This window comes from Anabrus simplex, chromosome 2 (assembly GCF_040414725.1).
Source record: "Anabrus simplex isolate iqAnaSimp1 chromosome 2, ASM4041472v1, whole genome shotgun sequence".
Classification (NCBI taxonomy): Eukaryota; Metazoa; Arthropoda; class Insecta; order Orthoptera; family Tettigoniidae; genus Anabrus; species Anabrus simplex.
The window spans coordinates 629,935,033-629,951,797 of record NC_090266.1 but is presented as its reverse complement, the minus strand read 5'-3'; the positions used below and the strand labels follow the sequence as shown (position 1 = coordinate 629,951,797).

The following is a 16,765-nucleotide window of genomic DNA, read 5'->3' as shown; positions in this document are numbered from 1 at the left end:
ATCAGGGTTTTGATATTTCTGTATCGGTTATAATGGAAGCTAAAATATTATATATGAAATCTTCGTCATCTATGTATAAAGGTGTATCCTATTAATATAATATTTTATTAGCACAAACAAGGAAACAGGCCGATTCTTCTTCAGAATCGTTAATTTTCTCATTCAGTGGACGGTCTATTGTAACAAACGGCAAACGTGCAGCAATATTCTGAGGTCTTAATTGATCATCTCACCACGTTTCATTGCAGTCGGTCTAGGCTACCCCAAACAGTTCCATTGTCAATGTCCCTAATAATTTGACAATCACCTGTATTTGTAGATGATTACTGAAAAATAAGTGCATATCATAAGCGGGTTTCTTTTCTCCCTAGTTGAAGCACTAGCATCAGTACCGCAATGACGAGCTCTATGAAGTATGCTGGCTGAACCCATTTGTCTATTAAGAAGGAAGCTGCCCTAGGAAAGAGCCCATGTAGTTAGTTGCTAGGAGCGCCAAGGGAGACGACCACGTGGTGTGCTGCTAGACCACGCCCACATCTGCCACTGCGTTGCGCGTTAGGAGCAAATCAAGCCTGAAGAAAAACGAAAAAGAGAAAAAAATTTGCGCACGCTTATATAAAGACTGGGCTGGTAAACGTTGTCGATAGACCGATGCCGGACGGTCTGGTGCGGGGGGAGGGTTAGCCGTATCCTCATCAAGCTCCCTTTTCTTTTCGTTCAAAATCCAAATAGTCCTATACCGAGTACTGAACCCGGTCCAGCTACTATTCCAAACTCATTGACGCTTCAAAATTACTGTTGTCACTCCAACGAAAGCAAGGCTAATAATCTTACACCCTCCTGCAAACTTCTTTCCATCGGGTGCTAAATGTTCTCCAGCCTTCATCACGTGAGGCGGGCTCCAACTTAACTTGATCCAAAGAAAGAGTAAAAAACGCTTGGTATAAATAACTTCTGTATTTTATAGTGACGTGGAAGTTGAGATTAAAGATGTTTGATATTTTTTTCTACCTGCGCAAGGTAAGTTATATACCTGTTTAGAGAGCCGCCAAGCCTATTATAATTATTTGATGAAGGGTTGATGGTAGGGATATTCTAAAAGAAAAAAACTAGGACGCTATCTTTCCCCTTCCACATACCCTCTCTTTTTACTCTTTCGTTCTAATCTTTGTTCCTGAAAACTGGCATTTCTAATTCTTTCTCTACGGTTTTTAAACGACATCAGCACCCTTTGCCTTCTTCATCTTCTTGTTGCCTTCCCCCTCCCCCTCCGCCGTTGCCTCCCCCTCCCCTCTCCTCCTGGTCGAGAGTTGACGCCATCGCGCCTGCCACCCCGACCCCAGTCGGTCAGCGGGCAAGATCTGAGTGAGGCGCGCCATGGAGCGGCCACCTGGAGCGCTACGGCTCGGGGTCGCCCTGGCGCTCTCTACGGCGCTCGTGTGCGTACTGGCTGAGCCCGCGGCCAACCACTTGAGTCGGATAGTCCCGGGCAAGCACGGCAAACTGAGATCGGCCTCCATGCACGACGCCAGCGACGGCGGCGAGGTAGTGACGGAAAAAGATATCTTAGGAGACGGCAGGCAGCAAGATGTTACAACCACGATGCCGCCCCAGACCGGCTGCTCTTCGTGCATGATGCGCGAGGGGCTGCGGAACCTCAGCCTGGAAGCGATCAAGGAGCAGATCCTAAGTAAATTAGGATTGGCACAGGCGCCAAATATGACAGGACGTCAATTTCCGAGGATCCCTCGGATCCATCAGATGCTGGAAGCGTATCGGTTAGGGGGAGGAAACCCTCTTCCCACTTCTATCCATGGCATGCAGGGAGACGAACCGGCGCCGTCAACCTCTTCTGGAGCCTTCAAACCGGGTCCCGTCATCCTGGATGAAGAGGACGACTTCCATGCGCGGACGGAGAGAGTGATCGCCTTTGCCCAACCCCGTAAGTACTGTACATCTTTCTCTAAGTATTGCTGTCTTGATTGTTCGTATATTGCAGTTGAGGCCTGCAAACCTGCCTAGAGAACTTACTTGAGCCACATTGGTACGAGCTAAGAAAACCTCAGCTTAACCTCCAAACTGAAGAATGTTAATGGTTAAGCTGGGTTTTTATGTCGTATTTTAGAAAATGGTGTGACCAGAAAAATAATTTTAAAACTGTCTTCTAAATGAAAATATTTTTGACATTGTGGACTCTAGAGAGCTAAATATTTTGGCATTCTAGAGATATTTTGATTGGTTTGATAAAATATGTTTTCTAGGCCAGCAAATTCATTGTTTTGATAGCTGTGAGAATACTTTTATAAGTTATGTTTCTATGGAGATTACGTTTCCAACAGTTTATGACTAAGTCTTATTACAACTAATCATATACGGGGGCAAAGTGAATACCATATGTTAGACAATGGATGGATTTCGAATTACAGTGGTTGAATTTGTGTTATTGGCTGTAGATTTCTTATTGTTTCCGAAAAGCAATTTTGAATGCAAGTAGTTCCGTAATGATGAAATCACCGTTACCGGCTGATATAAAGGATCCTATTAGCCACTCACCTTCAATACATGAACATCATACACTAGCCGTGTTAGTGCGGAGCCAAGGCACACGGTTTCAATCGATTGTTGTTGGGGTTGTCGATACACGCACAGCCACCTCGTGACTGGAATATCTAAGTTAGAACAGGAACAGGAGCAATCTCAACAATCAAACATTGTTGTAAGGCAGAAAAGGAGACTCCCAGGGAGATTAACACACTAGTATGTTCTACCGACTGCCTCTAGATTTCTTTTGTATATGAGCCATTGAGTCCAGTTTATATTACAAGTCTATCTCTTAATTTCTCAACTCCAGTTGATAAGACGACACTGTTTGTCAGCTGTAAACCAATCATTTCCGTTTCATTTTTATTCAGTGTTCACAAGAAATTCCTTCATACCCCAATATTAAAAGTTTCTATGAATACAGTTACAAACATATGTGAAATTTTAAGACTTTAGAGAAGATGAGATTTTCGAAACAGTCTCCTATCGTTTAGTCCGCTTCTTTATTATAAGATATAGAAGAAAAGAAGAAAATTCATTCTCAATTGTACAAGTTCTGAGATGTGGGTTTGCAAACCAAGGAGCGGAGAGCTGTCTTCATCGCAATATTCTGTATTTGGTAACATACTGAACTCTTTGTTTGTGTTCAGTTTTCTTTCACTGACATTCAGCAATATTTCGGGCTTAAGTTAATTTTCTTTTCAGTTCTTAATAGCTTTTCTGTAATTTCTCACGTTTGCAAGTTTTTATGTCGTATTTTAGAAAATGGTGCGGCCAGACGACTAATTTCAAAAATATCTTCTAGAAGGAAATATACTCAACATTCTAGATTCTAGAGAGCTAAATATATTGACTGGCATTCTAGAAATAGTCTGATTGGTTTGATAAAATACATTTTACTGGCCAGCAAATGCAGTGGTCTGAACAGTGTGGGAATAGCTTCGTAAGTTCTGTTTCTATAGAGATTTCGTTTCCAGCAATATAAAACAAAGTTCTGATTTACAACTAGTCATACACAGTGGGAAGGATGAATATCAGGTGTTGGAACTTTTTATAATCTGTAAACCAGTAATTTCTACTTCAGTTTTATTCAATTTTCACAAGACATTATTTCAAGGTTCAATACTATGGGTTTCAATGAACACAGTTACGAACATATTGTATGTGAAATTTTAACACCAAAGAGAATTGAAGCTTTTGGAAACGACATCTTAGTGTTTAGCCTGTTTCACCGCCATTGGGTACAGAAACAAAAATGGATGTTCATTCTCAAATTATATAAAGGTGAGGGTGTTTACACCAAAGTGCGGAGAGCTATCCTCGTCGCTATGTTCTGTATTTTGTAACGGACTGAGTCTTCTTTCACTGATATTCAGCAACGCCATAGCATAGGCTTAAATTAATTTTCTATTGATATCTGACTTTTGTAATATTTGTGTATCTAACGTTTTAAATAGTCGAATATAATTCATTAATAAGTAAACTGGAGACAAGAAAAATCAGTTAATAACGAATGTATTTCTTAACCGTAAGTGCCTGCAGTCGATATTCAGTATCTTGGAAGACAATTTAAGTATGCTCGACTGCTGGCTGCCTATCATCACAGCCACAGTAGATTGTTGGTGGCGACAGAATGCTCCACGATGATGACAAAGCAGACAGTTGATCAGTATGGCTACCATCGAGCCTGAGAGGTCATACTGATGAACTGTATTTTAAAAAAATCTGCTTTCTAGAGGTTACAGGTCGAGCCGCACGGCTGTTGTTAAGGAAGACGGAGAGTATGACGAAATTTTTCTGACCATCATTACAACCCTATAAAAGAACTACATATCTTAGTAATTGCTGTTTAATCACAAGAACGACGTATCACAGCGATCATTTAAAGCTAGCTACTCAAAGAAGATTATAACAGCTTCCTTTACGGTTAAAAAATGGTACGGTTTGGTATGCTGTCAGTAGATCTTTCAGCAAAAGCAAAGCAAAGTCATCTCCGTACAGGCCATGAAGGCCCTTGGAGGGGTGGAAGGTAAAGGCTTCCACTATCCGTAACCTCAGTACTTGGTAGGGTAGAGTTGTTACCTCTACGCCCGGTACTCATTTTTTGTGTAGGCTGAGTGAACCTCAGGGTCATGTGCACCTCCGGAAGTGGATATCTCCATTCTTAAATTTTCCGACTTCCTGACGGGGATTCGAACCCACGTCCTTCCGGGCAAACCGAACACGCCTCTACTGCCTCGGCCAGGCAGCCCCTAGATCTTTCAATACTTGTCACAAATTAATTACTAGCATTCGAGAGAGATCATGGGTCGATTCCAAGGCCGATCATTTCGATCTCGACGGGAACCCTTGTCCATTTCGCGTGCACGATTGTTCATAGAGGGGATGTGGGGTTCATTAAATGCGTCCTTAATTGATTCCTCAGCCGTTAGTAGTACTCATGGTTGGTTGGTTGAGTCCTCAAATTGATGACTGGTCGGATGTCCAGTGATTTCACCATCAGTTTTCACAGATAGGTAAGGTGCTCCTAACGAGGCGTACTAGGAAAATGGGAAGTGAAGCAGCTTTCCGTTGCTTTCCTCATCAAGTCGCGGGGTGCTACCATATATGAACTAAGTGAGTCCACCGTAATGCCTACTCCAACGGACTCTTGGGAGCGACACCTTATCACTGTCGGTTGGTAAGCTAAGAGCGCGCGAGGAATGTAGTGCCATGGAGTTTGATTCGGTTTGAAACACACTCCCACAGGCACATAAAAGACAGGTATCCAAATACACATAAGTATATGAGACTGATGACTGCGACACATCCTAGTCGTCTAATCAGATGCGTTATTTTTGTTGCTCAAACCTCACAATTGTCAATGTCAACCTAGTTATTTATTATTACTTTGATCTTTTCTTAGTGTTTTTTTTTGCTAGTTGCTTTACGTCGCACCGACTCAGATAGGTCTTATGGCGACGATGGGATAGGGAAGGGCTAGGAGTGGGAAGGAAGCGACCGTGGCCTTAATTAAGGTACAGCCCCAGCATTTGCCTGATGTGAAAATGGGAAAGCACGGAAAACCATTTTCAGGGCTGTCGACAGTGGGGTTCGAACCTACTATCTCCCGAATACTGGATACTGGCCGCACTTAAGCGATTGCAGCTATCGAGCTCGGTTCTTAGTGGTTTAACGTCGCACTAACACATCGAAAGTTTTCAGTGACCTAAGAATGGGAAAGAGATTGGGCTGAGATGGAAGTGGTCTCAATTAATGTGCATGCCCAGCATTTACCTGAGTTGAACGTGAGAAATCACGGAAAACATCTTCATGGATGCCGGTGGTGGGGTTAAAACCCACCATCTCCCGAATGCAAGCTCACAGCTGCGTGATCCTAACCGCACAGCCAACTCGCTTGGTTCAATACAGTTCAGTGTAATTAACATTCTTGCTCTAGCCCATGCAAAAAGGCATATGATACTGATAAGAGTATATCTCACGAGAGATCTAGGCCTATTGTCCTCTTAGCCAGTTTACCTTGCATAGAACCAATACAGGCAGGACGTTTAATAGGAAAGTGTAGATATTGAAGACCATCCATCATCGCAGTCATTGTCATAGGCTAGACGTTTCATGCTGAAATTTGGGCAGAGTGCAGCAACTCTGGCTGCCCCTCATCCTTTGATAACAATCCGTCTCTCATCGAAAGGTGAACGTCAGACGATAGCTGATTACGTAGACCAGTAACACGAAGTACTTGTTGGACGTGATGACGCCACATGCACGGGCCTTGCATGCCATTTCCAGACACAGTTAAGCTGCAGAAAGCTCACTAATGGTCGTATTAGGAAAGGCTTTAAATGCTATAAATAAATAAATAAATAAATAAATAAATAAATAAATAAATAAATAAATAAATAAATAAATAAATAAATAAATAAATCCGCCTCTGTTGCGTAGTGGTTAGTGTGATTAGCTGCCACCCCCGGAGGCCCGGGTTCGATTCCAGGCACTGCCACGAAATTTGAAAAGTGGTACGAGGGCTGTATCGGGGTCCACTCAGCCTCCGGAGGTCAACTGAGTAGAGGTGGGTTCGAATCCCACCTCAGCCATCCTGAAAGTGGTTTTCCGTGGTTTCCCACTTCTCCTCCAGGCAAATGCCGGGATGGTACCTAACTTAAGGCCACGGCCGCTTCCTTCCTTCTTCCTTGTCCATCCCTTCCAAACTTCCCATCCCCCACCAAGGCCCCTGTTCAGCATAGCAGGTGAGGCCGCCTGGGCGAGTTACTGGTCATCCTCCCCAGTTGTATCCCCCGACCCAATGTCTCACGCTCCAGGACACTGCCCTTGAGGCGGTAGAGGTGGGATCCCTCGCTGAGTCCGAGAGAAAAACCAACCCTGGAGGGTAAGCAGAATAATATATAAATACATTGATTAATAATAATAATAATAATAATAATAATAATAATAATAATAGTCGGGCTAAGTAGCTCAAACGGTAGAGCACATTCTGAGTTCAAGTTAGTGGCTTCGAACCTGAACAAAGTCCCTTAGATGTTAGGCCCCTTCAAACAACAGTCATGAACAGTCCGGTGGTATTTGACGGTGCCCAAATACGCCAGCCTCGTGCCGGCAGATTTACTGGCATGTAAAATCACTCCTGAAGGACCACATTCCGCCACCTCGGCGTCTCTGAAAACCGTAAAAGTAGTTAGTGAAACACAAAACCAGTACCATTAGATTATTATTATTATTATTATTATTATTATTATTATTATTATTATTATTATTATTATTATTGCGAGTTGCTTTACGTCGCACCGACACAGGTCTTATGGTGACGTTGGGACAGGAAAGGGCTAGGAGTGGGAAGGAAGCGTCCGTGGCCTTAATTAAGGTACAGTCCCAGCATTTGACTGATGTGAAAATGGGAAACCACGGAAAATCATCTTCAGGGCTGCAAACAGTGGGGTTCGAACACACTATCTCCCGAATGCAAGCTGACAGCTACGTGACCCAAACCGCGCGGCTACTTGCTCGGTGACATAGGGTCTCGAATGAACTTTCTCCGCACTTCAAATATCTGGCCACCTCAACTTGGTTTGAACTAACGACCTGGAAATCCGGAGGCCGACACTACAACTGATCCACAGAGTGAGCTATGATAATAATAATAATAATAATAATAATAATAATAATAATAATAATAATAATAATAATAATAATAATAATAATAATAATATAAAGAGGGTGTAAAGACTAAGTTGTGAATGAACTCGATATATGACACTGCATATTAATCCATTTCGGGTCGGGCTGAGTGGCTCAGACGGTTGAGGCGCTGTCCTTCTGTTACCAACTTGGCAGGTTCGTTCCTGGCTCAGTTCGGTGGTCTCCGTAAACCGGAAAAGTAGTTAGTAGGACGTAAAGCAGATAATATTATAATTATAATCCTCTTCAATGGTGAATTTTATGTGAGGCAAATGGAGGAGTGCAGGTTACCTCGGAGAATAATGGACTTGGCCATAGAGAGTAGGCAAAGCAAAGGAAGTACAAGGCAACGATGGTTAGACTCATTTATTGTTTTAAATGAAAGAAGTGGAGAACTATACGAGGTCCTAGATGCAATTGGAAAGAGTGGATTCTGTAGACGCTTGGTTCATCTACAAACTGAATGCTGAAAGTATCTAATGAGGCTGTGTGTTTCACGACACATGTATCATCTTAGTGACTCTAGGAGACAAAAGTCTAGGACTGGGAATGTAATGACCATGACATTGGTCTGATGTGTAAATGGGAAGTCCTGAAAAACCTCCTTGAGGACTGCTGGCGGAGAACTTCGAACCCACTGTCTCCCGAAGGGATGTTTATACAGAGTGTAACAATAAGATAGGCCAAACTTCCAGCACACATTCCTCACACGTTGAAGAAGAACATATGGTACATTTCCATGTTGGAACTCTTTTTCTATAGAGTGCATTACTCATGGGAAACACATAGGAGCAAAGCACATGCAACTCTTTCTACATGAAATGTTCCAAATTCCCTCCGTTAATTTGATACATGCATCAACCCACCATCGCAGTGAACCTCGGATGCGTTGATGTTCCCCGAAGTATTGCGTAACACTGGTTCGCTGTTATAAAAAACGATGATGTTTATTTAAACGAAAAACACCCAGTCCCCGAGCTAGACGGATTAACCAAACAAAGTTAAAATCCCCAACCCGGCCGTGGATCGAATCCGGGGCCGTCTCGACAGATGACGATTACGCTGACCATTCAGCCAGGAAGCCGAACATACAGAGCCATAATCTTGGTTAAAATGTACTGTATCTGCACTTTAAAATATTGTAAAGAATAAGTATCCTGGTGTCAAGAAATTTCATGTTGCAATTCTACTTAATTAAGTACCTCGTGTTCTACTCTTTGAGCCCAATGCCTTGTGTTATTTGATATATCTCTCCATGTGTAAATATGTTAAATGACTACCCTATCGCAAGGCTACCTTTCTAATAAATAAATAAATAAATAAATAAATAAATAAATAAATAAATAAATAAATAAATAAATAAATATCTCCTGTTAATCATAAATACACATATCTCGTGGGATCCCACAGTAACACATGCCATAGGACTCTTTAGTTATCGAAGAGACATTATAGAAATTCGCGAAAACGGACAATTTATATAAATAAAATTATAATTTTGTCTGGTCCGCCACTGTGGTGTAGTGGTTAGTGTGATTAACTGCCACCCCCGGAGGCCCGGGTTCGATTCCAGGCTCTGCTACGCAAATTGAAAAGTGGTACGAGGGCTGGAACGGGGTTCACTCAGCCTCGGGAGGTCAACTGAGTAGAGGGTGTTCCATTCCACATCAGTCATCCTCGAAGTGGTTTTTCGTGGTTTCCCATTTCTCCTCCAAGCAAATGGCGGGATGGTACATAACTTAAGGCCACGGCCGATTCCTTCCCTCTTCCTTGCCTGTAACTTCCAGGGGTCCTTGTTCAGCATAGCATGCCAGGCCGCCTGGGCGAGGTACTGGTCGTTATCCCCCAAAGTCTCATGCTCCACAACACTGCCCTTGAGGTGGTAGAGGTGAGATCCCTCTCTGTGTCCGAGAGAAGAACCAACTCTGGAGGGTAAACGGGTTAAGGAAAGAAGAAAAGAAAGAAGAATTTTGTCTGTATTCTTCAAATTCTTGCCTCATACCTACTTTCAATGTCGCTAATATAATAATAATAATAATAATAATAATAATAATAATAATAATAATAATAATAATAATAACGTACGGCCTCCGTTGTGGTATGGTGCATATCTTCCTGAGTCGATGACCTGTTAGCGACATGTGCGTCTGTGAGGATTGTGCCCTACATAAGGTGAATTCTAATGTTGAAGGCGGCACAAACATGCGGCCTCCGAGCCACAAGAATTAAACAATTAATGTTAAAATCCCTGTCCAAGCCGGAATCAAACCCAGAACCCTTGGACCAAAGGCCAGCATGCTAACCGTTTAGCCATGGAGTTGGACATTACGTCTAATTAGGCGTACGAAGTCCAACGTAGGCTTGTTTCAATTTTTGTTTATTTGTCTATCCGTTTGTTTGTTGGGAAACGGCTAGAGAGGTTAACCAGTTCGCTGGGACGGTACAGTATGAGGAAATCACAGCCCAACCACATTCATGCCGTCTGCAGAGCTCCCTACTGTTGAGAAAAACCAACGTACGTTCTGTGATATCTTCGTACGTGGGCCAAACTGAAGGAACTGATTAATGCACGAGGTATGCCGGTTCGATTCACGAGAATGGCATTTTTTCACCTAAGGAGCACTATCCTTGATTTCTATTGTCTTTTCCATTGAAATTCAGTTTGTCAAACACATTCTTCAAGCATCGTCTTGGAACTGACTTGGAAACTGTCACCTGCTCAGACCCATCTGCGTTAGAAGAGAGTGCAGCCGGTGTTTGCAAAACGTTGGAAATAGGAAACCACAGGTCTCCGTTTCGAAATACGGCCGACAAAATTACCTTACGGCATGCATGAGCATTTACTGTTTGACGAACCACAAGTGGTTCTAGTTGGAAAGTCATCATGGCACATTCAAAGCATACGAAATCAGTGCCTTAACGCAAGTAAATTCCCTTACTAATACATCTTTTCTTTTTGCTGTTTGTTTTACGTCACACCGACACAGATAGGTCTTATGGCGACGATGGGATAGGAAAGGCCTAGGAATGAGAAGGAAGCGGCCGTGGCCTTAATTAAGGTACAGCCCCGGCATTTGCCTGGTGTGAAAATGGGAAACCACGGAAAACCATCTTCAGGGCTGCCGACAGTGGGGCTCGAACCCACTATCTCCCGGTTACTGGATACTGGCCGCACTTAAGCGACTGCAGCTATCGAGCTCGGTATTTTATTTTTTTAATTTTGGGCACTTGACGAAAATTTGCTGAATTTGAGACAGTAAGAGCCAAGAAGGCTGACCGAAAAGTGTAACTTGTTTCACCGTCCTACCCCGTGGCTGAATGGTCAGTTTCTTGGGCTTCGGTTCTCAGGGCGCCGTGTTCAATTTCCAGCAGGGTTGAGGGATTTCAATCTTTAAATTAGTTAATCGCTTGGTTTGGGAACTGAGTGTTTGTGCTGCCCTCAATAGTCCTGCAACTCATACATCACACAAAACTCTCCTCCACCACAATAACACACAGTTTCCTATACAAAGCAGACTCCACCCATCCCCGTCGGAGGGCTGCACCGGGCTAGGAATGGCCATGTGGAATTATTATTATTATTATTATTATTATTATTATTATTATTATTATTATTATTATTATTATTATTATTATTATTATTATTATTTCACTGCAGGGTCCACTGACCAGCAGAGTGTATTAAATGTTAATTTAATGCATAGCACCGTCACTAACGTCGGTGTTCATGACCCAGTCCCGATTTTATGCCAGGAGTTGATTGCAACACTACGCAAGATATCAATGATAATATCTAAGTCGAATTATAGTCATCAACAGTACTGATGATACCTGATACCCTATAAACATAATTACGGTTTATAAAACACAGTCTGTATCAGCGCAAAGTAAATTTAATTTATCAAAACTGGTTTCCGGAATTATCTTCAATCATCAGTGCAATTCTTAAAATTGCATTTAAAATTATCCAAACTATACATGAGAGTATCCACATCAAGTACTTGTTGTGCAGGGACTGGCTGGGCATGTTGCTTAGCTGTTCTACTGGTGGTACCAGTCCCTCCACAACGAGTACAGATCGACTTGGCCAACAGTTTTAAACGACACACTTACTGTGGATACGGTCATCTATGTTTGAGATTACATTAAATTTTAAGGATTTCACTGATGATGGAATATAAATTCGAAAAACGTTTTGATAAATTAAATTTATTGTGTGCTGATACAGACTGTGTTTTATAAACCATAATATGTATATAACATCTAAGAGATTTAAGATTTTGAGTTTATTAGTGCTGAAAAATCTAGTGAAATGGTGAAACATACTGTAAGTTGCAATGATATTAGGCAAATAATAATAATAATAATAATAATAATAATAATAATAATAATAATAATAATAATAATAATAATAATAATAATCATAATACCATTGGCTTTACGTTCCTCTAACTACTTTCTTGCGGTTTTCGGAGACGCCCAGCAGCCGGACTTTAGACCTGCAGGAGCTCTTTACGTGCCAGTAAATCTAGCGACACAAGGCTGACGTATTTGATCACCTTCAAATACCACCGGACTGAGCCAATACCTTTTTTTTTTACTTTTGGCCTTTGATTATACAACATTTGGCCAGCTGATAGTGATAATCTTATTATTAATTTATTATGAATTGACTTGATGAATTGAACTTATACATTTAAGACGCACACAAACACCCAGTCCCCGAACCAGAGAAATTAACCAGACGAAGTTAAAATCCCTGACAAGGGCGGGAATCGAACCCGGATGCCCCCGAACCGAAGGCCACTACGCTGACCATTCAGCCAAGGAGCCGGACAGAGCCAACACCTTCTAATACTACACGCCTCACGGCACGACTATGACGTCAAAGCAGTTAGGCTGCAAGTACGGTAGATTAGACAGCCTGCATTTTATGGCTAACTAGGCAATGATATGACAGGAATTTTGTTCATGATTTCATGTAAACTTAATTATTTTCAAACGAATCTCACCATCCCTACGATCACTTATGAACGGTATAGAAACACATTTGCCGTGGGACGGTTTCATATCTACGGTGTTGAAAATAAACTGCCTGAAATTTTACAAGAAACCTCATTGTTTTGAGGTGAAATTTACATTTGTAATAGTACATCTCCACAATTATTTCACGTCGTAATGCGTATGTATATGAACGGAATGTGGAGAACAATGAAAACATTAAGACAATCATAATCTCAATGATGATAATAATAATAATAATAAAACTGTATGATTCCTCTTGCTGTACAATCTCTCTCAAAAATTATGCAGAGGATGATTCATTCACTCCAAGCCTACTTTTATGAGGAAAATAGGGATACAAAAGGCCAAAATGAATTTCACATGAGAAAATTAACCCGTTTTTCAGCACACGTGTGCTAATATTTCATATAAGAGTACCTTCATATGCAGAATGCAGAGAGTAATACAAACATCAGCAAAATCATATTCTCAATAAATAATAATTATCTTTACAACAATGTATGATTGTTCTGTATACATTCTCATAACAAATTCAGGCACTGGATGATCCATTCATTCTAAGCCTACTTTTAAAACAAATCAGGAATTACGGTCCATAAATCCCAAAATTCATCCAAATGGAAAAAATAACACTTTTAACAATGTGGGCTTCCTTGTACAAGTATTTCAGAAAACAACTACCCAACATGACAGAATAATGAAAAAAACATAACAATCATAAAAAATAGGCCTAATAATTTTATGTACAAGGTAATTTTACAATTTTACAACAGTGAATAATTCACTCTAAATCTAAGGTCTACGTTACTGTTAACATTTTTCTCCTCTTAACATTAGAACCCATCTGCACATCGTTCAGCTTCTTAACATACGGTAATTATTTAGAATTTCTCACTGTGTAATTAAGAATTTTCTCATCAGTGTGGTCAACCTGACAACAGGCAAACTCCTTAAGAAAGAAGTCTTCTTTCCTAATAGAAGCCATTGTTAGTTCAACAACTTTTTCCTCTAGCACTGATCTCTCATAAAGGAATGTTCATACTTTTCTGATGCCAAGGTTTTAACAAATAAATAAGTAAAAATAACTGCATTAATGACCACAGAATTTGGACAGTACAAGCCTCTCCTATCAAGTCTCATTACAAGATCATAATTTGCATCATCTTCTGTTACCGATAATGTTTTATCTAGAACTAAGTATGTTTTAAAGGTTTCACACTTCAGTTTTCTAAGAACTGCTCTAGCACAGTATCCTCACAAATATGTGAAAACAGGCAGGTGTTCCTCAACTGATAAAAGCTTCTCCTCGCCAAAATTCATACAATACTCAAGATTTTGTGGTGTTGGTAGGGCGATATTTCCTTCACAATCATTTTCTAATGAATCCAAACCTGTACCTACTTCACCAAAAGCACTAGATGAAATTTACAAGGTCAGCTGAGATTGAACTCTTATCTTTGATTCAATTTCAAATACCTGTCGCAAAGATATCAAATACTGAGATCCTGCCATTGTTCTGTACTTACCAAATCGTGCTTCAATGGCATCCGTTTGAAATTCTTCTAAGCAAAAAGCATTTAAAATTCAATTCCTGTGAGCAATACTTAGTTAATTCCAACAGTGCACGAGTTGTGTGTGATATAGCAAGATATATTTCTCTGGAAAATGCACCGGCTCAATTTGGTAAGTCTTTCCAAAAATCTCGCCAAGACAGAAAATGTTCTAAAAATTTGAAATTTTCATCATCTGGATTTGAGAGTGGTTCCTGAAACATGTCCTTGAAGCGAATATCTCTGCAAGGTGAGCTTACGTTTACAATTTTCCACCATGTATAAATTAATCTAATGAAATCAGCAGTAGACTGAAAACTTTCAATACCGGAAAATGATCTGACCCCAAGGCAAATAAACCTTGGACAGTCATCTCATTGAACACATTAAGCACAAGTTTCAAATTTTGACGTACAAGGTTTGTTGAGAATAGAGACTTTAAATTAAGTTTACTGGCTTATTTAATTATCTGGGACCGAGCTCGATAGCTGCAGTCGCTTAAGTGCGGCCAGCATCCACTATTCGGGAGATAGTGGGTTCGAACCCCACTGTCGGCAGCCCTGAAGATGGTTTTCCGTGGTTTCCCATTTTCTCACCAGGAAAGTGCTGGGGCGGAACCTTAATTAAGGCCACGGCTGCTTCCATGCCACGCCTAGCCCTCTCCTATCCCATCGTCGCCATAAGACCTAACTGTTTCGGTGCGACGTAGAGCAAATTGTAAATATACATATATATATATATCTGAGTACTCTCAATGTCATGCAGCTATTTTATAGCTGAGGATTTAGTCATAGTCAATTGTGTGTCTTCAGGAAAAGTTTCAAATGAGGGATACATAATTGTTTGATCAGGATCTTTCTAATTTAGCCAATTGTGTTGAATGCACTCCAGGATGTGAACAGAATTCAACACATAAAAAAGGGGTCGAGTTTCATCACAAGGATGCTTATAAATAACTAGCAATTACTCGCGGCTTCGCTCGCGTGGATTTCGTAATTTGATCAAAGTAATCGTTACTCGGCATTGTACTATGACATTATCTGAAAATTCCTAAAGTATAAGAACTCACCCAAAAATTGAGTTTCATTAACCCTAGAAATTCTTTGTAAACCATGTTTGTGGTATTACCTTTTGGGACGAAGACGACCATGCGACATAGAACTGTACATGTGAGAAACAGTCTTCCCTCAAGTCGAAAAAATAAATGCATATTTATTTTTAAAGGAGATTCCAAATACCTATTCCCACATCTGTAACATCTTCAGTCCTTCCCCAACCCCCATCTAAGTGTATTTTCCGAAAACAAAAGTAAATGTTTATTTATTTTTAAAGGAGATTCCAAATACCAATTTCCACGTCTGTAACATCTTCAGTTCTTAAGATATAAGTATCCTCCTAAAAATAATTCAGCTATTTTTCACTTCACTCCACCCCTCGTGCCAACGGCCGTAGCCGTGTTGAAACACCGGATCCGGTGAGATCTCCGAAGTTAAGCAACATTGGGCGTCGTCAAGATTTGGATGGGTTGCCACGCGCTGTTGGTGGGGGTAAGGGAATGGGGGAGCGGAAAGGAACTGGCCACCCTACCGTACGTAAACTCCGGCTCAGGCACGCCTCTGTGGAGGTTCGGACCTGACTTCGGGCAGAATACACCCTTACCTTACCATCCCTCGTTAAGCGCCTTCTCCGAAAACAAAAAGGTACATGTTCCTGTAGTTTTAAAGGACTTTCCAAATACCATGTTTCTTGTCTCTAACATGTTAAGTTTTCGACATATAATGTACATATGCCGGTATTCACTTTAAAAATTTACTCGCTTTTCCAATTCTTTTCCGCCCCTTAACTGGATTTTCGGAAAACAAAAAATACTTGTTTCATTATTTTTAAGGAGATTCTAAATACCAGTTTTCATGTCTGTAAGGTCTGTAACACCTTCAGTTTTTTTAGTTAAATGCATACTCATAATAATTCAACTTCTTCTTCACTTCTTTCCACCCCTCACCGCCTTAAGTGGACTTTCCGAGAACAAAATATATGTGTTTCTTTATTTTGAAAGGAAATTAAAAATACCAACGTTCACGTCTGTAACAGCTTCAGTTTTTAAGATAAAGTATCCTCATAAACGTATTTCAACTCCTTATTTACTTATTTTCAACTCCACAACCCTTATGTCGATTTTCCGAAAAAAAAAATGCGTGTTTCGTTATTTTTAAAGGAGATTCCAAATACTAATTTTCACGTCTGTAACATCTTCAGTTTTGAGATATAAGTAACCTCATAAAAGTAATTCAACTCCTTTTTCACCGCTCCTTCTTACCCGTTAAGTTTGTTCCCCCCTCTCCAAAAGTGCGTGTTTATTTTTAAAGGAGATTCCTAATACCAATTTTCACGTCTTTAACATCTTTAGTTTTTGAGATATAAGTATTCTCATATAAAGAATTCAACTAATTTTTCAA

The 16,765-nt window shown here is 40.7% G+C and overlaps 1 protein-coding gene across 1 annotated transcript in view; it reads left to right on the top strand.

Annotated features, from left to right (window-relative positions):
- Positions 1 to 1,377: 1,377 nt before the first annotated feature.
- myo (myoglianin) overlaps positions 1,378 to 16,765 on the top strand; it is a 545,101-nt gene continuing 529,713 nt past the window's right edge. The window contains exon 1 of the mRNA XM_067139987.2: positions 1,378 to 1,942. Coding sequence (XP_066996088.2) covers positions 1,378 to 1,942 — 565 coding nt within the window. The remainder of the gene's footprint in view (positions 1,943 to 16,765) is intronic.